A 25,009-nucleotide genomic window follows, 5' to 3' on the forward strand; every position below is an offset into this window, starting at 1 on the left:
CTCTCCATTGGCTTGATAATCAGCCCACCGTTGAAAAGCACTGGCCAGATGAAGGCCTGTGCCTTGCCCACCACAGCTCCACAGCTTGGCCATCAGGGGTGGACCTTCCCTGAGAAACATCAAGGGAAAGAGCGGATGAACCTCAGTTGAGCTGAGCACACACCGAAATATTTGATCAATTCATTTCAATTTTGAATTTTGAAACATCAAACTCTCTCGCTACATCTTGAGAGACTGAGAGACTGAAGCACACATTTATATATCGTTTATTATACACCCGCCCTGAACGCCAGCCTAAATGCAATCCCATCGTGTGTATCCTACAATCACCTACGAGCCTCATTGAGTGGCGGTCGTCTCGCTTGACGAGTCTCCGGAAGCGGCCATCTTCGGTTTCCTGAACAGGATGATATCTTTCAGGCTTCGCTTGACGTTGCTCTTAGGCGCAAACAAGGGCTTGTGCTCCTCGTTGACGTCGTGTTGGTGGTCATAGTCGACGTGCACAAACGCCCTCTCAACATCAGCCAGACCCTCGAGCTTACGCTGCAGGTCCTGGCCCACGTCATGCGTCACCTTTAGTGGCAGCCCCTCGTCCATGACAATGTCCATCTCGACAAAGTACTTGTGGCCGGCATGGTACGCTCGGCATGTGTCGACCTTGAGGATCCTGTCGTCGTGTGTCACGCCCATGTAGATGAGCTTGGAGATGAACTCCTTGGGCGCCGACTTGCCCACCAGCAGCCAGATGTGCTCAAAGGCGTTGGACACCCACGAAAACAGGATGATCAACGCAACGAGGATGGCGCCGATGGGGTCCAGGTACCACGCAATCTTTTCGCCAACGACCGCCATGATCAAACCGAAGCTGTTGATGGCAATGTCGTTGCGGTGGTCGATGTAGAAGATGAACACGGTTGGGAACCTGCGATACATCAAGCAGTACACCATCATGCTACCCTTGGCAAAGACTATGAGCTGTCAGTACCACTCATGACCTGACCGAATGCGATGTACATACTGGCAACACCGATGAAGACCAGTGGGACGATGTGAAGCTCCTCGGATTCTGTTGGCGCTCCGGCCCCTAGTGTTCGGCCAGACTCAATCTACGACATTGTAAGGATATTGTGGCCTGACACTTTGTTTCAAGATGCTAACTCACCAACAGCTGGATAGCAACAGTAGTCATCAATGCACAAAACAGAATGATGGCCATGGCTTCTATTCTTGTACGGCCCTGCCTATTGTCAGCTACAATTCTCTGCATCAGGGACCACCACGTCAACTTACCACAGGATACTTGTACACGCTGGGCCTCGCAGCAAGCCACGAGGCTATCAACATCACGAACGACGAAACAAGATCCATGAAAGCATCGGCCGTGGTGGCGAAGAGAGCCAAAGATCCGGTCGAGATGGCGGCATACAGCTGAATGATGAACAGGCAAAAGTTGATGATAAAGGAGCCCCTGATGGCAAACTTGATCTTGGGGGCATATTTCGCATCTTTCTCAATGGCAACCTGCTCTTCATCATCGGCACCCAGGAAGTCGTCAATAAGAGCATTCTGCTGGGCATAGTACTTCTTGAGTCTCCGCTTGTTGCCTTTAGGATGCTCAATCTTCATCTGCTTCTGACTGATGTTCTCACGACGGTGCCTAGCAATATCGAGAGGATCCGCGAGCGAGGTTGTCGTGGCTTGTCTGGTTGGACCGGCTGGAATGGCGACTTCTTTCTCAGCTGCTGTACTGGCTGGATCTGCTCCGGGCTGGGCATCCGACTGGATCTCGGGGGAGGTGGAAGCTGGTGCATTTTCAGGGGGGCTGACTCCTGTTACCATGTGTTAGACTCCCAAGCTTCATGATGTTCAAGCCTACGACTTGACAAGACAAGCCTGTTTGCAGCATGATTTCGAGGTTCAGATGGGTACGTACCTGCCGGCCAGCCATCATCTGAAGTGCCCTGGGCTGCCATTGGACTGTCGATCTTGGGTCTGAAGTGGGACGGTTGGGTTCGACAAGCTTGAATTACAATCGAAATCCTATGGCAGGAACTATCAAGAGATGCGCCAGAGACGGCGACAGTATTATAGGACTGAGCAACCAGCCACTTCACAACTCAGGAGAGCGGCCTCAATCCACCAAGCGGGATTTCACCATGTCACATTTGCAACCTACATCCAACCCATTCCTGATTTGGGCAAGAAAGGGTCAAGTTTACAATTCCATTCACATCACCATCACATCACCACAGACACTACTGTATCGAAAACGGCACAGCCACCTGAGATTATGTACCCCTTATGAGTTTTGGAGCGGCTGGTGCTCAAGCTTGTACTGTTTACAGCATGCGTAGCCGAGAAAGCAACTTGTTGGTCTAGTGCGGGAAAGATCAAGCGGGAGCTAGTCTCTTGAGACCACCACCTCCTCCAAGACCAAGCTCTGTGCCGAGCATCCAGTTTTTGGGTTCCACGGTACAAGCTCCGAGCTCTAGCCTAGGCCCTCTGAATATTCCATGGACGGGCCACGAAGTCACTTGACAAGGTGACATCGGGACCAAAAGCGCCACTACACCAGAGTCCCCCGTCGCCGTTGGCTGGTGGAATGTTTCAACCGGGCGGAAGCCGGAAACCCCTAACGGTTAATGCACCACCATCTAGCAAGATCTCCGCTTCACCAGTTACAGTTGCCACCTTCTCCAGATGTTGCCTGGACGTATACTACAGAGAGCAATTGAACAACAGCTAGATACTCGAGCTTCCCGGCCAAAACTTCAACCTGGACTGAACACGACCAACTGTATTTTTATATAGCAATCCTTCATGATCTCTCGCGCAGGGCCAGTGTTAGACTTGGGCCAAGGAGCAAAACCCCACGATTGCACGGATCTCCCCGTCTTGTCGCAGCACCCTGCAGAGAACCCCTGTCTCCAGGGGTTCCTTGCCAAGCGGTCAGTGCCTGAACCCCTCTCTTTCGGCTCTTGTTGCCCCAACTCTGGGGTGAGAGGGCAGGTTTTGGCGACTTGCCTAAAGCAGCTCAACGATGGTTCCAGTGAAGGGCCAAATCAGCGTCCATTGGGCGTTTTGAGAAAGATGATGACTGGCACAGAGTTGCCAGAGTTGCACCCAAGAGTTGCACCGTCTCCTTGGAGATCTGCGGCTCTCGAGTGTTTGCGATTGCACTGCCACGCCACAGATTCGGCAGCATACCGAGACATCATGGACTCTTGATATATTGAAAAAAAAATGCCCGAGTGTCACTCTTAATCTTGAACGCTTCAACAGTCGCCAGGAGAAGGTGGAACCTGTTTCACACCGTCTTCTGTTCCCTTCTTCGAACAAAACAATGCTCCCTTCCTCTGGCTATCACTGGCTATCACTGGCTACCAGTAATCAGATCTAGGCTCTTCGACGACTCCCCTCTGCGAATCCGTTTTAGGTTTTGCCAAGCTCAAACCGAGGCTCCAGTTTGAGCTTGACCATTGCTACACGGACATGGCCTCCCTGTCTCCCTTGTTTGGCTCTAGATGCTCGTCGAGAGGACTACGACTTGGTTTCCAGCTGAAGTCTAGGCTGGATTGCTTGGTGCAACGATCAGCTTGAGCCAGAGTCTCACGGTCGTCAGAAACCTGGGAGCGACAGTTGCATGGACTCGTTCATCCCAGCAATCTTTGATCACAGAGCCAGTCTATTGGTTCGTCTTGGCCTTCTTGTCTGTGACAGACTTGGGCGTGGATTCCCATGTCGCCTTTCGGTTCTTCGGCTGCTGCTCTCTCGGGGCATGAGTCGCGGCAGATCTTGCCGTGGTGTTACCCCATTGATCCACAGTGCGGTCTTGGAAATCGTACTTACTAAAGAGCAACGGCAGTATCTCGAACTTGGATTCTGGACTCTTGGCTCTTTTCCCACCCTTGTCACGTCTTTTGGTCCTCAGGAGGACATAAGCCTTTCTTTCTATCGCTACCGCTTTTTGTTTACTTTTTCTCTCTTCTCCTTCTTTCTCTTCTTTTTGCATCGTTATCGCCTCAACCCGGTGATGGTGCATTTCGCACCCAACCCGCCCCTTTTCCTTTCCTAGTCTCCTTTCTCTTCTTCTCAGCTGCCGGGCGGTTTCTTCTACGTACACTCTTGATTTCATCTTCTCTTTGGGATAGACCTGGAGTCGTTCTGTCTTTAACACACGAGGTACTGGTATACCGAAACCGCTTGACGCGGAAAAAAAATAAGAAAAATGGATGAAAAGCCGCAGTGTGGGAGCGGTGAGGAGGTCGGAGAGTATGACCTCCCGCTTCACGTCGCGGGTCTTTGTAAGTTCTGTGTCCAAGTGAGATTTAACGGATGCATAGGCTGACTTGTCTTCCAGTCATGGTGCTGGCTGCCTCGATCTTTGGTGCCGGTTTCCCAGTGGTGGCCAAGAAGGTAAAGTGGGTAAAGGTGCCTACCTCGGTGTTCTTCGCTTGCAAGCATTTTGGTACTGGTGTTCTGATCGCCACAGCGTTCGTTCATGTAAGTGGTTCTGTGGCCTCATGAAAATAGCGTTTTCTGACAGACCACAGCTTCTCCCTGTTGCGTTCGGTAACCTGACAGACCCATGTCTTCCGGATTTGTTCACCACTCAGTATCCCGCCATGCCTGGTGTCATCATGATGGGATCGATGTTCTGTCTTTTTGTTCTGGAGATGTATCTCAATGCCAAGATGGGTGGCCATTCCCACGGAGGTGCGATGGGATTCGAGGCTTCTGGGCCGGCCCTTCCACAGCCAGAGTCCAAGCCGGCCTACCAACACACACACGCACCCGACCACAAGAGAGCTCCGTCTCGTCCGCCGAGATACACCGCTTACAGCGAGTTCGAGATTGAGGATATGGACTACGAGAAGAGAATGGCACAGAAGCTGTACGGCGAGAAGATGAACACCTACCCGCGCAGCGACAACCCCTTTGACGACATCAACGAATTGGAGGTTCGCTCCGAGATGCCGCCTTGGTTTGTGGTCTTTTACGAGCAGTATGTCCGCCAGCGGTTGGAGATGGTCAACATGATCAAGTCGAGCCATGCGGCCCTGAGAAAGGAACAACAACATCAATACGCCGAAGCTGAGAAACGCATGAGCATGCTTGCGCCTCCCCCGTCCCTTGCCGATTCCCCGTATATCGATGTCGAGACTGGCAAGCCTGTCGATCCGGCCGTGTTCAAGAAGATGTCGATGAATATTACCTTGTTGGAGGGCGGTATCTTGTTTCATTCGGTCTTTGTCGGTATGACCATCAGCATCACCATCGACGGCTTTATTATTCTCCTGGTGGCTATCCTATTCCACCAGATGTTTGAGGGTCTCGGTCTTGGTTCCAGAATTGCTGCTGTCCCCTACAAGCAGGGCAGTCTTAGGCCTTGGATGCTGGTGCTTGCTTTTGGTTGCACTTGCCCAATTGGGCAGGCTATTGGCTTGATGGTGAAGGATTCATATGATCCCAACAGTGCATTCGGGTTGATTATTGTTGGTGTTTTCAATGCCATGTGAGTGCCGTTGTTTCCAAGTAGCATTTCGAACACTAACCCGCATACCGTAGCTCGTCTGGTCTTCTTTTGTACGCTTCTCTTGTCGATCTGTTGGCTGAGGATTTCTTGTCCGAGGAGGCGGACAGGACCTTGACCAAGAAGCAGAAGAGGGACGCCTTCTTGTGGGTTTTACTGGGAGGTAAGAAATCAGAGCATATTCTCATTTCTTGTTTGATGCTGACTGTCTTGTAGCTGCCGGCATGTCCGTTGTCGGTGCATTTGCCTAAACGAACACGCAGAACCAGCGAGACAGTGTATGATAAGACCACGACCGACCCACGATGTCACGACCACAACGAAATCAGAGTAAGGAAGAGGGGATGAAATAGAAATGGCGCGTGACACGAAAGACATTCTTTACCAATTTCCTCGAATATCAACTTTTGTGCCGGGCACACACACACACGACCAGAAAAAGACGAGGTTTCCGCCGACTTTTACCGATCGCATCATCATTCATGAGAAGGCCAGACCACACCAAATCACCTACCTACCAAACACACCCACCACCCACACTACCTTACCACGACCAGAAAAAAACAACAACAAGGGATGAGGATTCACAGGGCAAACGAATGATACCAAAGTGTGACTAATATTATATATACTCTCATTAATCTTTTACTACAGCAATAGTCACTTTGACGGAGGGGCGCATTATATACCATTTGTCTTGTAATCATTCCTTTTTTTTCTTTTTTTTTCTTTTGGGCCGAGCCCCCTCTCTTCCTTTTTTTTAGCGCTGAAGAAGGGAAAAAGGGGAGGGGGGAAATCAAAGTCAATTTCTTGGTTCAGTAGAAATTATTTTTGGTGTTTCGAGCCTATGACTACTATATCTTATATCACTATTATGGTTGCCATTTTTGCTTGGGGGTGGATAGATGGATAGGGGGAGGTTCTGATCCTGTGGAAGTTGGGCGTTTATATCATCTAAGCGGACATTGGGCGTTTGAAATTTAAACGGGAAGTGAGGACTTGACTGGAGGGATGTAGTGTATGATTAAACAATTGACTGCTTGTGTACATGGACTTGGCAGACAAAGGGTGTTAAAACTGGGTGAGGTGGGTGGAAACAACCCCTGAGATGGAAAAGGAGCTGCTTACATCGAGGAAACAATGTGGTGAGTCTGTTTTATCTAATTCGGTCAACTGTGGGAACAACAAAGACTTGGTTGGGCGGTAGGAGCGAGAAACAAAGGGTGGGTGGTGGAGGGTCGGGCCTGTTGACATACCGGATTAGGAATCCTTACTCAAAGACAAAGAACAAAGCATTTTCTCTTCTCACCTCTCTGACTACTATCACATATTTCAGTTGTTTTCAACACAACACCACAAGGTATTTTTTCTCACCAGGGCTCCTCTTGTTGATTTCAGCTTGAATCCTGGCTTCAGTGTTTACCCCCAGGCGGTTTACCATCAAACCACGACATCACCAACCACCCCCAAACCCTCAAGATGCCCCCCCACAAAATCATCAGCGCCCCCACCCGGGGATCCCTCCTGTCCCTCCCCTCCCCGGACTACACCCTCATCAAATCCCTCGGCAACGACCGCTTCCTCCTCCGCCGCAACAACGACGGTCTCCCTCTGCTGGGCCACTACTGGACAGAATACTACCAACCCAGCACCTCCCCCGTCCACACCCTCGTCCAGCGCGGCGCCGGCGCCGGCGCCGCCGCAGTGCTCAACCACGAAAACTTGGTTTCCTTGCGCGGCGAGGCCGCGAACTGGGTTCCTCTGAAAGTGAACGGTAAGCCCGTCCAAGCCAAGCAGGTCCTCCTTTTATGGGACTGGTGCGATGGGGGAAGTCTAGAACAGTTCTTGGAACAGAGCGAGAAGGAGATTGATATCTCCGAGGTGCAGAACGGGGGGGAGTTCATGCCTGAGAGTTTCTGCTGGCATGTTCTCACCAGTGTTCTCAGGGCGTTGCAGTGGTTGCACCAGGGGATTAGGGAGACGTATGGGGTTGTGGAGCTGGACAGGGAGGGGTATGGGATGGGATATGTGGAACATCCGGGGCAGAGGGGGAGGGCGGGGAGGCTGAGGATTGTCAATCGGATGACGCTTCCGATCCCGGAAAAGGGGGAGAACGGGGGGTGGAAGAGGGCGAGGAGGGATGATGATTGGTTTCCTGTTTTGCATAGGGATATCAGGGCTAGTAAGATTTTTCTTCAACACCCTCTCGGCACGGAGACGTACGGGATGGTCAAGCTGGGGGATTTAAGGTATTGTGCTGTTAGCGGGACGGTGGTCAGTGAGGGGGGGTTTGGGTTGGATAAGGTTCCTGTTGTGGCGCCGGAGAGGGTGCAGGAGTTGGGGAGGTATGTTGAGAAGGATGGGGGGGCGTACATCAATGGGATTGGGGAGCTGAGGAAGAGGATGGTGGGGTGGTGGAAGGATGCGGCAACGACTGATAAGGTATGTTTTTTTTTCTTTTGACTTGATGTTCGGAATGGAGAAGGTGGGGAGGGGGGGGGACGGGGGTTAACAAGATGGCAGACTGAAAGACCATACACCGCCGGCAACGACCTCTTTTCTGTAGGAGCGATCCTCTACCACATGATGATGGGCACACAGATGGTCAACCCTGAAGAGTGTCCTGTCAAAGGTTGCGGGTGCATCCATTTGTTCGATGGTCCTGAGAAGGATGAGGAAGCTGAGAAGCTTCCGGGCTGTACCGATGGGTGTCCTCGGCCGGATACCGACATCAGACGATGCTTCAACAACACTGGCTACACGACTGAGCTCAAGCAGGTCGTGGGTGCGTTGTTGAGGTGCAACCGGGAGGTGACTTGGTCGGCGAGCGAGGCTATGGAGGCGGCGTGGAAGGGGTATGAAACGTGGACTCGCACGACCGAGGATGGACAGGCGTATCGGGATATTTATGAGGATATTCTGTTCAGGAGGCAGAACCAGGAGAAGATCAATGGCGAGGTGCCTGAGTGGACGAATAATATGGCTTATCAGGTCAGGAGAAACCTCAACCCGAATGTGGCTATCTAGGTTTTCTTGGGTTTGTCTTTTTGTTTTGGTAGGGTTCAATGGAATGGGAGGGGGAGGGGGGAGTAGGGAGTCAGTCAATCATTTGCTTGCTTAGAATCAGAATTCTGTCTTTGTTGAAAATACACAGTGATAAAAAAACAAGCAAAAAGCTCACCGGCCAACCTTTCTCGTTTCTATGTTGAGAAGGGTGACTCGGCTCCGAAAAAGCCGTGGGTTTTGCTCCGGATAGGATTCCATCGAGAAGGCTGTTGGACCCAATCCTTCAATTTGGAGCAACTCCAGTACACTTACCACTGGATCAGAGGGCCATATGGATAGGGTACTGGGGTTGTTGAAACGTGGTCCTGACAGATGGTATGAGTATTGAAGGACCCGTTGCTCGTGCCTTGCTTGTGCCAAACCTGTTATACTTGGATGAGTTGGAGGTCCGAAATCCATCGTTATCATCCATCGAGGCTCATGCCACTGTGATCCATCAAGCTTGTGACCAGTCAGGAGTGAAGCAGCACTGTGACAGTGTGATCTCCCCTGGTAATCACCAGGTGTAAGTGGCCAGGGTTAGGGTAACGCAACCTCTTCCCAAAACATCGCCAACACCCGTTGCCACGGAGCTTGCCAACAGCACACCTCCAAAACTCTAAACGAACTTTCCAATGCCGTCATAAAAACGGTATTCCCTCCCAGCTGCCCGATTTTGTTTGCGCAGCTCTGATCACAAAGAAGGCCAACCAACATCTTGTTTCGATCAATGACAACTCTGCTGGTTGAGGTTGAGTGGAGTCAAAGACGTCATGACCATGGCGATGACCCGACTCGCCCCTTCCACGCTGGCGGCAGTCTGTCCCAATGCCTCGGTTTAGCAGCGTTTATCAGGAACGACTTCGAACAAGTATAAGAACCATTCCCGTAGTTTTTCTCTAGAGCAGTTTTAATCTGAAGCAAATTCACACCCAATCCCATCATCTCGACTCATCTGATTCTTGTCTCGTCTGATCGACCTACCAACCCACCCCTGGAATTACAACTCACTCAACTGCATACATTTCAAAATGGGCTACCCCGAAACCTTCACCGGCTTCTGTGTCGACTCCCCCAAGACGTGGAACCAATACCACCTCGCCAACCTCAAGCCCAAGCCCTTCGGCGACAACGACGTCGACGTCGAGATCGAATGCTGCGGCGTCTGCGGCTCCGACGTCCACACGGTAACCGGCGGCTGGGGTGAATTCGAAGGCCCCCTCTGCGTCGGCCACGAGGTCGTCGGGAAGGCCGTCAACGTCGGCAAGGCCGTAAAGGGCATCAAGAAGGGCGACCGCGTCGGTGTCGGCGCTCAGGTCTGGTCCTGCCTCAAGTGTGACGTCTGCAAGTCCAAAAACGAAAACTACTGCCCTCACATGGTCGACACCTACAACGCCAAGTACGAGGATGGCAGTGACGCTCATGGAGGTTGGGCGAATTACATCCGGGCGCATGAGTATTTCACTTTCAAGATCCCAGATGAGATCCCCTCTGCCGAGGCTGCACCACTGCTCTGCGCCGGTATCACGACTTACTCACCGCTTGTGAGGGCGGATATTGGCCCTGGGAAGGTGGTGGGTGTTATTGGTATCGGTGGCTTGGGACATTTGGCACTGCAGTGGGCAAAGGCTCTTGGTGCTGAGACTTATGCTCTCACTCACTCGGCTCACAAGGTTGATGATGCGAAGAAGCTCGGAGCCAAGGACGTCATTGTCACCACGGAGGAGGGCTGGGCGGATAAGAACAAGTTCAAGTTCGACATGCTGTTGAACTGCGCTGATGCGACGCACAAGTTCAACATGGCGGATTACTTTGGCACGCTCAAGGTTGGTGGGGAGTTTCACATGGTGGGCATTCCCAACGAGCCGCTTCCTGAGATGACTGCGATGGCGTTTGTGCAGAACGGTGTGAAGCTTACGGGAAGCCATTTGGGCAACCATCAGGAGATGGATGCCATGCTCAAGCTGGCGGCGGAGAAGGGTGTCAGGCCGGTTGTCCAGACGGTTCAGATTTCGGAGGAGGGATGCAAGGAGGCTGTGGAAAAGGTCAAGGAGGGTAATGTCAAGTACCGGTTTACTCTGACGGGCTTCGACAAGGCGTTTGCGGGGAAATAGGTGGTGGACAGAGAGAGTGAAGAGCAATCGCATCTATAGTGTAGCAGTAGATAATTGAACGAACGACTTGCAACCGTGAAAGATGAATTACTATGATTGGTCAATTGTTGGCCCGCCATGTCTTTGTCCCCTCTTTGCCCTCCAAAGTATATGTGAGTGTTGGCGAGTACAATGAAAGAAAGCTGTTGGCCATAAACTATGGACAATCGCTGGAATGCAAATCTATGCAAGCGGCTGCTCAGCCGGTGCGATGGCGCTTCCAGAAAAACAAAAGCGGGGTCTGGTCAAGAACCGGGAATAGCGACAGGGATCCTGTGCCGGGTCCACGCGGGCGGGATGCGTGGAGATGGCCCGGGCGTCTAACCAGGGTGTAGCCCGCACCAAAGGGTTGCAATCAGTTTTGACGACAGGTGAATTTGATCTCTTCAACTGTTCATCTTCAGCTTGTTTGCGCCCAGCGCGTGCCTATACGGCTCTTTCGTCAAAAGATCTAGACGTCCTGGCCCTGTCTCTGTTGACCTTGCGCACCCACAACAGCTTGACGTATGCACGGATCTGCCAAAAACAAGCCAATATTTTTAGTCGCGATCGAATGAGTACGCGCCGCGTTCAAAATACAGAGTCCCCCGCTGCGCGCGGCTCCAGACGTCCAGGTGACAGCAGCAAGCAGCGCAGCAAGCATGGACGACCTGTCGAGGATGTCGGACATGGAAAGCGATTTTGCCATCATGGACGCTACTCCCTCGACCAACAGGAGACGGCCAGGGATGGTAGGGGCAGCAGCAACAACAGAAAGCAGAGAAGGTCCAAGTGCCTTTCGGTCCCCCTTATCCAAGTCCAGGTCCTTATCGGACGGTGGAGGCGCGCCCAAACTCTCACCTTCGCCTTGCATAGTCGAGGCCAGCCGCCGGCAGAGCCAAGACGACATTGCCATACGCGACAAAGACACCGACAGTGCAGCCCTCCGACTGCCGCCGTCAACTCCCATCCGAGCTGGGTTCCCCACGAGAGGCCTTTCTCTCCAGATGGCCCCGACTGAACCATCCTCACCGGCCCCTCAGCCGCAAGCTGCTGGCTACGTCAAGCAGGCCCCGCTCTCGCCCAAATTGGACCATTCACACATCTATGCCTCACCCACCAACATTCTGCCGCGTCGATCTCGCGGCCTTGACTTTTCCCGAGCCGCCACGAGCCTGCATCACTCCACCCTCGCCAACCAGGCCGATCCCGACTCTTCGCCCACCATCGGGTCCCGCGCCATGAACATTCCCAACCGGCGCAGTGGCGACCACGCCGGCGTCGACCATGCTGCCTCGTCTCACTGGGGCACCATGGGACACCACCACCAGGAGCGCATGCAGATCTCGAGCTCCCTCGGCAGCACTAACCATGTGCTGTCCGAAAGCTCGTCCGACTCTGACGAGGACGACTACATGGACGAGGACATGGAGGAGGCCTACATCATGACACCTCAAGCTTCTAGGACGGGCATGGGTCACATGGCCGGGGGGCCATCGGCGCCCGGATGGATGCCCGGGTCGCCAGCGGTCAGCAACTTTCTCAGCTTCCAACAACGCCAGCGACAACGCAAACAATCAACAAAAAAGAAAATGCGGGGACCTCTGGGACTGGGGTTCCACTCGCCCGCAGCCTCCGGCGCCATCTCCAAGTCGCCCCCCAACAACCTGATCAACTCCCGCGACCTGCCTCACACTAGGAGGGAGAGCATCAGCTGGGCTGCGAATCAGCTGCACATTTCGGGCAACGAGAGCGATGGACAGCTGGAGGGACTTGACAGCCCGTCACGGCCGAGCATCGTACGACGGGCTGTGACGAGGAGGGGGAATCTTCTTGTGCGTTTTTGTTGCCTTGTTGACATCTGCGACCTTTGCTGACGATCATGCATAGCCGAAAACAAAAGGTTTCGCCCGTATCCGCGCCGCCCTCGCTGAAGAGGGCGCTCCCATAGAAACCGAGTTCCGCCGCGAAGCCGAGGTGGTACGACAAGTCCGTGAGAGCGACATGGACCTCGAACCTCGACTGCCACCGGCCCCTTCGGCTGCGACGACAGCCTTGTCCAGCCCCAACCTTGACTCCCAAGTCCACCCTGACGAGATGATGCCCGACGACGCCATGATGATCGAGGGACCGGTTGCGTCTCACAACCCGACTAACAACGCCCTCGGTCTCTCCCCGGCAACATTCAAGCAACAAGTGCTGAAAAACTCCAAGGGGAAGGTGTTTTGGGATACCTTTTCGGAAAGCAGCTCCAACGGCGGCGCGGGACCAAGGACAACCACCCCACCGCCACCATCATTTGTAACGAGGGCTTCGAGCTCAGGGGTGTCGTTGGATGATGTGAATATGGACTCGCCGAGCTCTAACTCGCAGAGTCAGAACCCGTTCGTGCTGCCTCTGACGACGGGGACGAGCAGCTCGGGGAACGGGACGCCGCACCAGCCTCCTGGGGGGAGCATGCCGAGCGCGGCCGAGATTACGAGACGGATTAATAGTAAGAGGAGGAGGGGGGATGATGATTTTAATGATCCGATCAGTATCAAGCGGAGGGCGGTGAGCCCGGGGATGAGCGCGCACGGGAGCCCGGTCTTGCAGAGTCCGCTGCAGAGGGGCGGGGAGCAAGGGTGGGGGGCGTTGAGTTTGGGGCCTGCGATTACTACTACGGTGGGACAACAGGGGCAGGGGCAAGGGCAAGGGCAAGGGGGAGGAGGGTCGAGGCCGGGGAGTAGCGTTGGTGGTGGTGGCGAGGGTGGGAATAATGGGATGGCGGGGAGTAATAATAAGAGGGGGAGGGTTGGGTTGCAGGGGATGGTGGATACTAACGATGGGATTACTAGGTTGAGTATTGAGTGAGGGGAGGGAAGATGGGGAGCAAGCAAGCAAGCGGACGATTCACAGCAACGACCGTCATCATCATACACATATGCTCTCTTTTTGGTTTTGCGCAGGGGGAGTTTTTAAGCATTTGCATTTGGGGGTGTTGGGGAACCAACCGTGACGACAAATGAACAATCATACCATATATGGGAAGGAGGGGGGTGCGGTCATATCAAAGCGGATGAATAGGGGTTGGAACACACACACACAAAGCTATAAGCGTACATGCTCATTTTCTTGGTCCAGGGAGGGTTTTTTTTTTTTTCAAAAGGTGTTTAGGGCGTCGGAGCATAAGCATATAAATGCAGTGGGATGGGATGGGGATGGTGGTGCTGGTGCTGGTGGTGGTGGTGCTGGACCAACAGAAGATTGGGTCGTATATAAATAATTTTGGGTATTATAAATATACAAAACAACAACAACAACAGGTTGAACATATCCAGCAGCAGATTTGAGCTTTGTCTGAAAGATTCGTTTCGCAATTGGGATATATCTTTTAAAGAACAAAAGTAAAATAAAAAGGCCTTATTAAATAATTACTCGCTTTCCACCGTTGGTGGTATAATTCCCCTTCCCTCTGTCTCACCAACATTTCCTCTCCGTGCCGGAAAAGTACTGCTGCTTTCCTCCCTCTTTTTCCGTGCAGACGTATCCATCCTCATCATTATTTCACCACCCCCTTCCCCTCTCCCAGCTGTCCTAACCGCCTACCTCATCTCCAGCTGCTCCCCTCCCGCCCTCCTCAGATTCTCCAACCCGATCCCCTCCTCCGGTATGCACAACCCCGCCAGCTTCTCGTCCAACCACCTAGCTAGTTCCTCCACCTGCCTCCTCATCATCACCACCCCCGCCGAGCTCGCGCTTGTTTGGGACGTGACCGTCTGCCCCGATGTCGTCCCGCCGCTCATGACGGACGCCCTTCCCACTTCTGAATTTGCGGATGGTGACCCGACTGGTGTTTTCCCCTCCATCCCTTCCCCATTCCCCTCCTCCGGTTGTTGTTGCTGCTGCTCCTGACCCTGATTTTGACCCTGACCCTGACCCTGATCCTGATCCTGACCCTGACCCTGACCCTGATCCTGACCCTGACCTTGACCCTGACCCTGACCTTGAACTTGAACTTGAACTTGACCTTGACCCTGACCCTGACCCTGACCCTGACCCTGAACTTGAACTTGACCTTGACCTTGAGCTTGACCTTGAGCTTGACCTTGAGCTTGACCTTGAGCTTGACCTTGAGCTTGACCTTGAGCTTGACCTTGAGCTTGACCACCCATGCAAATAAACAGCATACCGCACTTTAGCTTTCGGATTACAAACACCAGGCCAGAGTCAAGCTGGACAGTGAGGGAGGGGGTGGATTTGTGTTTTCGGGTTTTATGGGTGTGTTGCGGGGAGGATTGGGAGGAGGCGGAGGAAGAGGACTGGACGGCCCAGATCGAGGCTGCGACGGCGCATTGCCTTCTTAGGGCGGAGGCGGGGAGGGAGGAGGCGTGGGAGAGGAGAGAGCCGGTTGGTGTTGTGAGGATTGCTGCTGTTATGGAGGGGGATAAATTGGCGCGGAGAAAGGCGGTGACGCGTTTTGTTAGGAGGAGGGGGGTGGTGGGGGGGAGGAGGGGGGGAGGGTTTGGACATTGTTGGCTCGAGAGGGGGGGGGTTGAGGTGTTGCGATGGGGGTTGATATCGAAGGTGGCCGCGATGTCGCGATGGTGGGTGGTTGGAATCGCAATTGGCAAGTGGGAATAAACTTTGTTTTCGGTTGGTGTGTATCCGTTGAATCCCTCAAGGTGTGGTTGGTAGCGGGGAAGGCAGGCTGATTTGGGGGAAGTGGATTATGCGGCGGACGTCAGAGCTGATGAGAGAGGGTAGCCAGGAGAGAGGTTGTGTCAAGCTTCCCGGGCTCTCGGGAACTTATCGATAATCGGTGGGTCTGGGGTGATGATGCACGGGCTTTTTGGGGTAAGTGACAGGGGTGCTTTTGGACCCCCAACCCTGACCACGACTTACTACAACGAAAAGAGATAGATACGGCTGTCTTGTCTACTCAAACTATATTACACCTAGTCCTACACTTCATCCCCTTATTATCTTTGCTGTTTCTCTTCTTGCTGTTATTTCCATTCTCTCCCCTACCACCACTACCAGCCTCACCAGCGGCAGCCTTTTGATCCTCCCTACTACCATCATCTCTCCCCTTCTCATCCTAATAGTCGTCCCACTCGATAGTGTTCTGATGCCCGCAGGGCCAGGTATACAGAGGGTCGGCGTACGGCTCATTGAGCTCATCCCATGCCGTCTCGGTATCGGGGGTTGTTTTGGTATGACCATTGGTAGCTGTCTTGGGATCCGTAGCTGTTTCGGGACGTGTCATTGTGTTTGCGGCCAGAAGGTCGTAGGCTTGAGAGATCCGCAAACGTAGTCCAAACCAAATTGTTTGTTGAGAAAGCGGGCGGGAATAGGATAGGAGTGATATAGGTATGTTGACTTGTTGACTGAACAGTCAGGAGCCCTGTGAATCTGCTCTTACTCATACTCATTCATGTCACTGCGCGCACTGTCAATGCCATGTTCAAAGTGATAACCAGGTGCGAACCCAGTCATCAAAAGAACTTCAAGATTCTTGTTCAGCCGACACACTAACTACGCTACCTACCCAGCCAAAATATATGTTTCCCGAGCTGTCAACTGCAAACCCGCAACGGGTGGGTATCAACGTTCGTTCTCCCAAGGGTATCAATAATTGAACAAGCAAGATCGCGACCCCGCTGCCTTTTCCTCCAACTCCCAATAGCTAGCAATGAGAACCCGGATCAACGAAATCTCTTGTCACAGCGACCCCCGCCACAATCCTTCCCTTTGCAAGCTCGATATCTGCTGCCGAACCTCTGGAACAGAACACTCAAAGCACTCAGCCCACTCCTCCAAGTTCTCCCTGGTAATTCCCTCTACCGCCGCTTCCTCAAGTTGTTCAACAAGAAACGCCCTCTCCCCATTATCCCAGACTTTGCCAAATGCTTCCTCTTCTTCATCGTCCTCATCTTCTTCAACATCTTCACGCACTTCTTCTTCTTCTTCTTCTTCTTCTTCTTCTTCTTCTTCTTTTTCTTCTTCTTCTTCCTCCTCCTCCTCCTCTTCCTCTACCTCTGCCCCCTCAACTTCTTCAACCTCTAATTCGACCCGCGGCTTCGCTTGCCTGCTAGGGGTATCAATGTGATCCGGGACAGCAAAGACTTCCGGCTCCGGCGAAGAATCAATGACCATAACATCCTTCTTCTGATGCCGGACTGGACTTGACTGCGGTGGAGCCTGTCTCAGCAAAGGCCAAGGTTGGCTTATCAGAGGCTGATTCGTGGGGCGCTTTACCGCAGAAGACTGCATCATCGATGACGCCGATGAAGCTTGATCAGACTGAACCAACCCTAGACGGCGCCGTGATTGAGGCCATGGTGCTCGTATTACTGGAGTTCGTGTTTGGGAGGCATTCACCCGCGGTCGTTGCAATGTGGAGGGAACTGTGTGGACAGTCTCGATGTAGCTGCTGTACGGTCGGCTGCTGCTATCGGGGCGCGGCCGAGGCGGAGAAATCGGATCCTGAGGAGGCGAGATATACTTGTCCGCCAAACGCTGCTTTTCCGCCATCGGACTAGGTTGGTGCCTCAAGCGCTGCGTCGACACCGCCATTCTGTTCCACTGTTCAGTAGCCTTGGCAGCTTCAATCTCCAGCAGTTGTCTCCTCCTCTGCTTGATTGCTTTATCCCGATCAATCTTCTCTTGACGGCTTATCTCCTCGTTGACGGCACTAATCTTTTCTTGTAGTTCAAACTTCCATTCATCAAAGACCTGAGAGAAATCATTCCATCCCAACTGTTTTTTTGCAACCTCATTCTCGCAGTGTTGCATGAGATCCCGGATCAAGAATGAAAGTCGCTTCGTGATCGAGCTAACGTATTGCACGGTGACGCATGTAAACTGGCCTGATTTGGGGAGGGGGGGAAGCGTTTGGTGCCGTGGCGCTTTATAACCCAGAGTGCCGAGCAAAAACAGGTCCCGTAGAGTGAGGATCAATGTCGGAATGATAAACTGCTGGATATCAGCTGAGACCTGCTGCTTGTAGTTTCCTGTCTGTTGCTTCAGCGAGTTGCGGACCCTGACGATTTTCCTTGCCACGTTGGTAAGCTCTTCATTCAGTTGGCGATGCACGCGAACCAGATGCTTGTTCTGTCTGCTGAGATCACGGGGACACTTTAAGCCAACGAGGCATTCTCTAAAGGCGTAGAGTGCTCTTAGACAACGATTTCCAGGCGTGGTGGCTGGTGACTCAGAGTCGAAGCGGAAGCCATCTGCACTATAGATTTGGAGTTCCCAAAACTTGCCCAAGTCGGACCACTGTTCCTTGCCCATCATCCCGCGTAGCGTGTCCAGGTGCTCGCTGTCCAGAGTTACGATTGATCGTTTGTCCACTACTTCCGGCACTAGAATATGGATGGCTGGGTGAAGTGCGGTGTCGTCCTCATCCTCGTCTTCGAACACATCATATGGGTCCTCCATAACGGCAAGTTGAACCCCATTATCTGGTGCCCCAACTTCTTCGAGCTCTTCCCATTCTTCCTCGCGCCGATCCTGCTCATCTACATCGTCCGATTCCGCTTCCTCTTCCAAGTCTGCCTGCCTAGTATTGGCTTGATCCACAAACAATTCATCTTCTGCTTCGACGGTGGGCAGAATGTTGTGACTCGAGCTGGAGCTTTGTTCTTCGCCCAATTGTCTGGGCGGGGCCGGGGGTTTCAAATTGTTGATAGTAGCAGGTCGAAGAGGTGCGGCTAAAGCAGTCGCGACTGGTTGTAGGGTTCGAGATGCCACACGTCGGCTTTGCTGTGGTTGTTTGGGTTTTGGGGGCGAAGAGTCAAGCTCTGGGCTACCATTCTCCCTGGCGACTCTTCGATGGACCTCATCATGGTCAGAATCTTCCCCCTCGACCAATCCTTCTTCCGCAGGCTCAGGTTCTTCGACAACGGGCGCCGGCCCTCGGTTATTCCTGACGGACTCAGGCGTCTCGTCAATCGTATCTTCAATACTGGTCCCGTCCCGTTTTCGTCGAGCAGGCTTGCCGCCGCTTCGAAGCAGGACTTCAATACCCTTTTGCTTCGGATTCGGCGTCTGGCGGTTGCTAAACGCGTTGATGACATGCATGGCGGTCTCGTCTACCCCCTCATCGTCCTCCGGATCGGTGGGCTCATGGGCCCTGGCTCTCTTCCTGGCTGGCGTCTCCAGGCTTGGACTGGCATTCCGCTTCTTTTTGTTGACCCCATTGTTCAGTTCAGGCAAAGACGCCTTGCTGGGGCGCAAGGTGACTGGGCTTTTGATGTTAGAAGGGCGAGGGTTAGCCGGGATGGATGCATCGCTGTCAGAATCCGAGCTGCTTTCTTCAGGTTCAGCGGCAACGGCCTTGCGCGAAGCAGCGACCCTGCTTCGCGTTTGGACCATGATTGAGCACCCTGGATACCGTAGTCGTGGTCATAGAGCGAGAGTTACTTGAACACCAGGTCAAAAGAAAGCAAAAGGAACAGAATCAAGATTGGAGAAAATTGGTGACGGCAACCGGGGCTTTGCTTTGTTTGCACTCCCAAGTCCGGTCGATGGTTCAGCCACGCGCAGAAACGCGAAGACACGTGAGGTGAAGCCCCTCAAGCACTTTTGGAGATGCAGAATTGGCCAGTGGGGTTTTATGTGGCCCAAGCTCCCTCCCTGTTGCCACACTAGAGCTTCTGATCGCCAAGGTTCCAGATCCGTGCCACGCCGGTAGGGCCAACGCGGGGGGCCGCTGGTGCTGGTGGCTGATGGGGGAGTGAAACATGACGTTGTTGACCGGGTTGAGGCGTTTCTTCGTTCCTTCTCTGGTCAACCGTCGCAACGGGAAAAATAGGAAACAAAAGTGCTCCTGCAACGGGTAGGTTGTCTGTAAAACATGCCTAATCTAAACAGTAAGTGGCTCTCTCTAAAGAATATCTGGTGGCATCAAAATGGAGTTACCAACTAGAAAAAGTTTTCTAGCCTCCCAAGGATGATAAGGGCCTCGGCAGGGCTATTGTGGGCGGGGATGACGCCGCTAGCAGGGCTCTCGGTTGGACTTCAGCTTCGCCTTCCTTCTTGAGTCGGGCACTGGACAGACAGCACAGCTTCCACTGAAAAATCATGTCGGATGAGAGATAATTGAAGTGCTTCCAGAGGTCGGTTTGAAGACTATATAATATCGGAAGAGGGTCACACTTCATTCCGCGGTCTTCAGCAGGACATCAATAGTGGCTGATACGTGTAACCACCAGGTCAGTCCCAAGGACATCGAGGTTCTCACTGAGACGCTGGCTGCTGCACCTGCTGTAACCCTCCAATCATTTGTCCGTCTGCAGTGGCAACCGGCCGTCATCGGGCATATCGGAGCCTACCGTCCAAGACGCTACTGGGGGAGCTCCAACCTCGAAAGCCCCATCAAAGCTTGGGGGAGCTTCATCCACTGTTTAAAATCTAAATGCAGGTCCACACACTCGGCCTTTCAACCCACCGAATCTCTCGTCTCTTTGCTGCCCCATTGCGACGCCAGCAGCCCTTCTTCGCTCCCAAACCGTACCCGACGACAATGAACTGACACTTTTCTACCGACACACACTACGGCCTATCCTTTTCTACAGTAATTCAAAAAAAAAAAAAAAAAAAAAACTCGGAACCCGCGCCCGCGTAGCGCCCGGGAACGTCATCGTCATCATCGTCATCATCTGTAAATGACGACAATGCGACAACATGGCGTGACAGCAGCACGCCCCAACTCACTCTTTGCGCTTCGATCAGGCTTCGTCGGCCTCGCGCGAATTCTCTCCTTGACACTCTCAACAGCCTATGCTGCGCCGATAGTCAGCCTGGGACATGGCGGCGGTGGCAATGACGAGCCAGACGCTGGAGGCGCAAGCCTGGGTATGCTCTATTTGGCTTCTGCGATCCTCGTCTTGTCCGGCGGCGCATTTGCTGGTTTGACGATTGCGTAAGCCCTTTCTGGATCACAAACAAATCCCAGCCTGTGGTTTTGCTGACAAGGACCAGTTTGATGGGGCAGGATAGCATCTACCTCCAAGTGATGGCCGGCGATGCCACCGAACCTCAGCAAAAAAATGCCAAACGGGTCTACCACCTTCTCGAAAAGGGAAAGCACTGGGTCTTGGTCACACTGCTCTTGGCCAACGTTATCGTGAACGAGACCCTTCCCGTCGTACTCGACCGATGTCTCGGAGGCGGCATTGCTGCCGTCATCGGCTCGACCGTTCTCATTGGTACGTGCTCATCTCGAGCCAGACAGCATGGCTCTCGAAATACTCACTGCTAACGCGCACACGTGACAGTGATCTTCGGTGAGGTTGTTCCTCAGTCTGTCTGTGTTCGCTATGGCCTCCAGATTGGAGGTTACATGTCCAAACCCGTCCTTGCGATGATGTACCTTACCGCCCCCATCTCCTGGCCGATCGCCATCCTTCTCGACAAGATCCTCGGAAAGGATCATGGCACCGTATACAAGAAGAGTGGGTTGAAGACCCTGGTGACCCTGCACAAGAATCTGGGCGATATGTCTCAGCGTTTGAACCAGGACGAGGTCACCATCATCAGCGCCGTGTTGGATCTGAAGGAGAAGCCAGTGGCCAATGTCATGACCCCCATGGCGGACGTTTTTGTCATGGCAGAGGACACTGTTTTGGATGAGAAGACCATGGACATGATTCTTTCGGCAGGCTACTCGCGCATTCCCATCCACGAAACTGGGAACCCTACCAATTTCGTCGGTATGCTTTTGGTCAAGATTCTGATCACCTACGACCCCGAGGATGCCAAGCTTGTCAAGGATTTCCCACTCGCTACCCTGCCCGAGACCCGGCCCGAGACCAGCTGTTTGGATATTGTCAACTTCTTCCAGGAAGGCAAGTCCCACATGGTTCTCGTTTCGGAATACCCTGGTGAGGACCACGGCGCATTGGGTGTCGTTACCCTTGAAGACGTTATTGAGGAACTCATTGGAGAGGAAATCATCGACGAGTCCGATGTGTACATTGACGTGCACAAGGCCATTCGCCGTCTTCAGCCTGCTCCCAAGGCGCGCGTCCAACGTCGCCAGTCTGAAGACCAAGCAGGCCGCTTTGCGGAACATAATGGACTCGCAGATCACGGCGGCGACTTGATTCAGTTTGACACTACTGGCACAACATCTTTCGACTCACCCGTGCTGTCTAGCAGCCCAAAGCTCGCCACTCTCATGATGCGCAGAAGTTCAGCTGGCAGAGAAGGGCACCACATGACAGTTCCTGTTCGGGCCAACTTTGAAGACATCAGACAACATCTGAAGCATCTTGGCCCCTCCAATCCTGCTACAAACCCCAGAGACACAAAGTCCACCACGGTCAAGATCAAGCCTGGCACCGGTCTGTTACACACGGCCGGCCGTTCTTCTTCTGTCGCCGAGGGTGCGATTGAAGAGTCGCCGCTGGAACATGTGCGTGAGCATGCCGAGGAGGAGGAAGGAGACGAGACGACGAGTCTGCTGAACCCCCAAGTTACTGGCAAGGACGGCATTCAGGCTCTGCAGCAAACCTATGGTGCCACCAGCCCCGTAACCGTGCAGCTCGCTTCGCCCATCAACGGTGTACCTACTCTTACGCTCGAAACACCAGATCAAGCCGACAAGTCCAGTATGCAAAACACAAAGCAGAGTCCAACAGAATCCACCTCTGCTGGCCATCGGTCCGTCTCTAGCGGGGATAGTACCCACAGCGCACGGAACGATGTTGGCAACCTGGTTCCCGCCAAGCCCTACGTCCGCAGCGGAAGCATCACGGAGAACATCGTTGAGTCTAGAGGAGTCAGGAAGGTGGTTCTTGAAACTACTAGTTCCAATGACGAGGATGAGTTTGCCGTAATTGGTACTTCTCCGGAGCAGCCCAAGAGCAGGAGTACGTTTGGGTTATTTGGGAGGACGGATGCCTCCACTAAGAATGAGGGTGCTGGGGAGGAGGAGGAGGAGGAGGAGGAGCTTTTATCACCAGAGACTGGGGAGGAAGGGACGAGCAAGGGGGCCGATGTTGCTAAGGGGAACGGTGCTCCAGGGACGGCGGCCGGTGGGCCAAGTAGTGGTGGGGGAGGGGCGAAGAAGAAGAACAGACGCAAGAAGCGCAAGGGCGGCAAGTCGTAGGTTGACGGGCTGGTCGAGTACTTTTCTGTGTACTAGTAGTGTTCAATGGGGAAGCGGAGGAGGATTCTTGAGGTATGTGTTAATGGAATAGGTGGGAATGAAATTAGCATATCTGGGAACCAAAAGGGGGGGGGCGGGGGGCAAGGCATGTTAATATTTTTTTTTTTTGGAGGGGTTGGGAATTAAAGGGGGTGTGTTGCATTGTTTACAGGCGTCGGTTGGGGTTGGCTGTAATGTAGCGATAGTTTAGCTGGAGTTTGTTTATCAAGGTTGAACCGTATTGGCATTGCTCTCGTGCTTTGGGTGTATAGTGCTGGTTTGGGGAGCTGTGAAGCGTTGACGTCAGCATTCGTGACGATGGTTGGTGGGGTCGTCGAGCTCTTTTAATGCTTATCCCCACTATGTATTTTCATAATGATACGAGTTAGGTGAGATTGGTTGACAGGATAGATTCGGTCGGGGAGGGGCTGTGAAGCTATCTCCAAACGTTTGGATCTCGCAATCATTATCATACACATGACAGAATTACTTGGAGCTGCCAAATTCACCGACCTACCCTCTATGGAGCTATTATTCGGGATCTATAGCTTACGCCGATTTCACGTAATTACAACTTGTCACTATCAGCTATTATATAGCTCCCCACCCCATTTGCCGATAGCTTCAACAGCCCCTCCTCCTCTTCCCCAATTTCCCCCGCTTGGACTTTTGTCTCACGTTTACAAGTTGATTGCCCGATAAAAACCCCTTTTTCGCTCAACATATGAACTCGTTGCGGGCGTCGCAGCGGTTGAGATTTCTTGTTCCGTCACTGCAAAAGAAGCCGTCGTTTGTCCCACCAAGTAGGTGGTAGCTCGAGAATACAATGCGAGATTGAAGAATAACATTTGCTAATGAATGAGAATTTAGTCTTCCGAGGATTCGCAACCATGGCGTCGACTACTGATGTCAAGAACTTCAAGTTGAATCACACGATGTGAGTACCTACCTTCTCCCATCCCAAGATGGCAATAAGCGCTGGGAACTGACACAAGAAAATAGGATTCGTGTGAAGGACCCCAAGGAGTCTGGCTCGTCACTATCTACTCACCTCTCTATCCTCAACAACCACTAACATCCCCCCTAGTCAAGTTCTACAACCACCTCGGCCTCTCCCTCCTCAAGAAGCTCTCCTTCCCCGACGCAAAATTCGACCTCTACTTCCTCGGCTACGACGCCCCCGGCGCCGTCTCCCACGGGAAGAATCTCTGGGACAGGGAAGGCCTCATCGAGCTGACGCACAACTACGGCACCGAAAACGACCCCGAGTACAAGATCAACAATGGCAATGTTGAGCCCTACCGTGGTTTCGGACATACTTGCATCAGCGTCGACAATATCCAGGCTGCCTGCCAGAGGATCGAGGACGCGGGCTACAAGTTCCAGAAAAAGCTCACGGATGGAAAGATGAGGCATATTGCCTTTGCGCTTGATCCGGATGGGTACTGGGTTGAGATTATTGGACAGAGGCCGGTGGAGGAGACGGAGGGGGTGAGGGAGACGGATTTGGGGACGTATAGGATGAATCACACCATGATTCGGGTCAAGGATGCGGAGAGGTCGCTTGAGTTTTACCAGAAGGTTATGGGGATGAAGCTTTTTAGGACTCATGAGGCGAAGGAGGCCGGGTTCAACCTTTATTTCTTGGGGTATGAAGGGGAACAGGGGGCTGTTGTTGAGGGTGGTGATACGGCGAAGAGGGAGGGGTTGTTGGAGCTGACTTGGAATTACGGGACGGAGAAGGAGGAGGGGTTTAGTTACCATGATGGGAACAAGGGGCCGCAGGGGTTTGGGCATATTTGTGTTTCGGTTGATAGCTTGGAGAAGGCGTGTGAGAGGTTTGAGGGGTTGGGGGTGAGCTGGAAGAAGAGGTTGACGGATGGGAGGATGAAGAATGTGGCTTTTGTGTTGGATCCGGATGGGTATTGGGTCGAGATTGTGCAGAATGAGAGGTTTGCGGATAAGGCTAACTTTTGAGGGGAGGAAGTTGGTGGTATGAGGGGAAGGGCGGATATGCAGGTTGTTTGAGCGCGTGATGGGTAGATCTATACGTTTTGGTGGAAGGGGCGATTCCGGGTTGAAATGGTAGCCAGTAAGATGTCTTCTCCCACTCTCTGTGTGTTTTGGTCCCCCCTCATCAGAGATGTGAGATGCAGATGT

General features: G+C 53.0%; 9 protein-coding genes across 9 annotated transcripts; 6 read left to right on the top strand and 3 right to left on the bottom strand.

Annotated features, from left to right (window-relative positions):
* Window positions 1-129: 129 nt before the first annotated feature.
* Window positions 130-5,784, top strand: QC761_409490 (uncharacterized protein; the record flags this gene model as incomplete). The annotated part of the gene is made up of 6 exons (XM_062879227.1): window positions 130-1,116; window positions 1,169-4,304; window positions 4,361-4,503; window positions 4,554-5,515; window positions 5,569-5,696; window positions 5,750-5,784. The coding sequence occupies exons 2-6, from the start codon at window positions 4,229-4,231 to the stop codon at window positions 5,782-5,784; spliced, it is 1,344 nt and encodes a 447-aa protein (XP_062732265.1). The 5' UTR covers window positions 130-1,116; window positions 1,169-4,228.
* QC761_409500 (uncharacterized protein) lies at window positions 340-1,839 on the bottom strand (the record flags this gene model as incomplete). The annotated part of the gene is made up of 3 exons (XM_062879228.1): window positions 340-975; window positions 1,163-1,237; window positions 1,291-1,839. The coding sequence occupies 3 exons, from the start codon at window positions 1,837-1,839 to the stop codon at window positions 340-342; spliced, it is 1,260 nt and encodes a 419-aa protein (XP_062732266.1).
* Window positions 5,785-7,012: 1,228 nt separating the features above from the next.
* QC761_409485 (uncharacterized protein) lies at window positions 7,013-8,864 on the top strand (the record flags this gene model as incomplete). The annotated part of the gene is made up of 2 exons (XM_062879226.1): window positions 7,013-7,975; window positions 8,057-8,864. 2 exons carry the CDS (start codon window positions 7,013-7,015, stop codon window positions 8,558-8,560), a joined length of 1,467 nt encoding a protein of 488 aa, XP_062732267.1. The 3' UTR covers window positions 8,561-8,864.
* Window positions 8,865-9,609: 745 nt separating this feature from the next.
* On the top strand, window positions 9,610-10,692 carry QC761_409480 (uncharacterized protein; the record flags this gene model as incomplete). Its single annotated transcript, XM_062879225.1, has 1 exon — window positions 9,610-10,692. The coding sequence occupies one exon, from the start codon at window positions 9,610-9,612 to the stop codon at window positions 10,690-10,692; it is 1,083 nt and encodes a 360-aa protein (XP_062732268.1).
* Window positions 10,693-11,032: 340 nt separating this feature from the next.
* QC761_409470 (uncharacterized protein) lies at window positions 11,033-13,563 on the top strand (the record flags this gene model as incomplete). The annotated part of the gene is made up of 2 exons (XM_062879224.1): window positions 11,033-12,545; window positions 12,601-13,563. The coding sequence occupies exons 1-2, from the start codon at window positions 11,373-11,375 to the stop codon at window positions 13,561-13,563; spliced, it is 2,136 nt and encodes a 711-aa protein (XP_062732269.1). The 5' UTR covers window positions 11,033-11,372.
* A 731-nt stretch (window positions 13,564-14,294) lies between these two features.
* Window positions 14,295-15,958, bottom strand: QC761_409465 (uncharacterized protein; the record flags this gene model as incomplete). Its single annotated transcript, XM_062879223.1, has 5 exons — window positions 14,295-14,690; window positions 14,768-14,885; window positions 14,908-15,400; window positions 15,658-15,761; window positions 15,807-15,958. 5 exons carry the CDS (start codon window positions 15,956-15,958, stop codon window positions 14,295-14,297), a joined length of 1,263 nt encoding a protein of 420 aa, XP_062732270.1.
* Window positions 15,959-16,413: 455 nt separating this feature from the next.
* Window positions 16,414-19,071, bottom strand: QC761_409460 (uncharacterized protein; the record flags this gene model as incomplete). Its single annotated transcript, XM_062879222.1, has 2 exons — window positions 16,414-16,704; window positions 16,729-19,071. The coding sequence occupies 2 exons, from the start codon at window positions 19,069-19,071 to the stop codon at window positions 16,414-16,416; spliced, it is 2,634 nt and encodes an 877-aa protein (XP_062732271.1).
* A 747-nt stretch (window positions 19,072-19,818) lies between these two features.
* MAM3 (cell agglutination protein Mam3) lies at window positions 19,819-22,922 on the top strand. Its single transcript, XM_062879221.1, has 3 exons — window positions 19,819-20,620; window positions 20,680-20,906; window positions 20,976-22,922. The coding sequence occupies exons 1-3, from the start codon at window positions 20,364-20,366 to the stop codon at window positions 22,808-22,810; spliced, it is 2,319 nt and encodes a 772-aa protein (XP_062732272.1). The 5' UTR covers window positions 19,819-20,363; the 3' UTR covers window positions 22,811-22,922.
* A 385-nt stretch (window positions 22,923-23,307) lies between these two features.
* Window positions 23,308-24,826, top strand: GLO1 (Lactoylglutathione lyase; the record flags this gene model as incomplete). The annotated part of the gene is made up of 4 exons (XM_062879220.1): window positions 23,308-23,652; window positions 23,720-23,786; window positions 23,874-23,884; window positions 23,937-24,826. Exons 1-4 carry the CDS (start codon window positions 23,574-23,576, stop codon window positions 24,824-24,826), a joined length of 1,047 nt encoding a protein of 348 aa, XP_062732273.1. The 5' UTR covers window positions 23,308-23,573.
* Window positions 24,827-25,009: the final 183 nt, after the last annotated feature.

This window comes from Podospora bellae-mahoneyi, chromosome 4 (genome assembly GCF_035222275.1).
Source record: "Podospora bellae-mahoneyi strain CBS 112042 chromosome 4, whole genome shotgun sequence".
Lineage (NCBI taxonomy): Eukaryota > Fungi > Ascomycota > Sordariomycetes > Sordariales > Podosporaceae > Podospora > Podospora bellae-mahoneyi.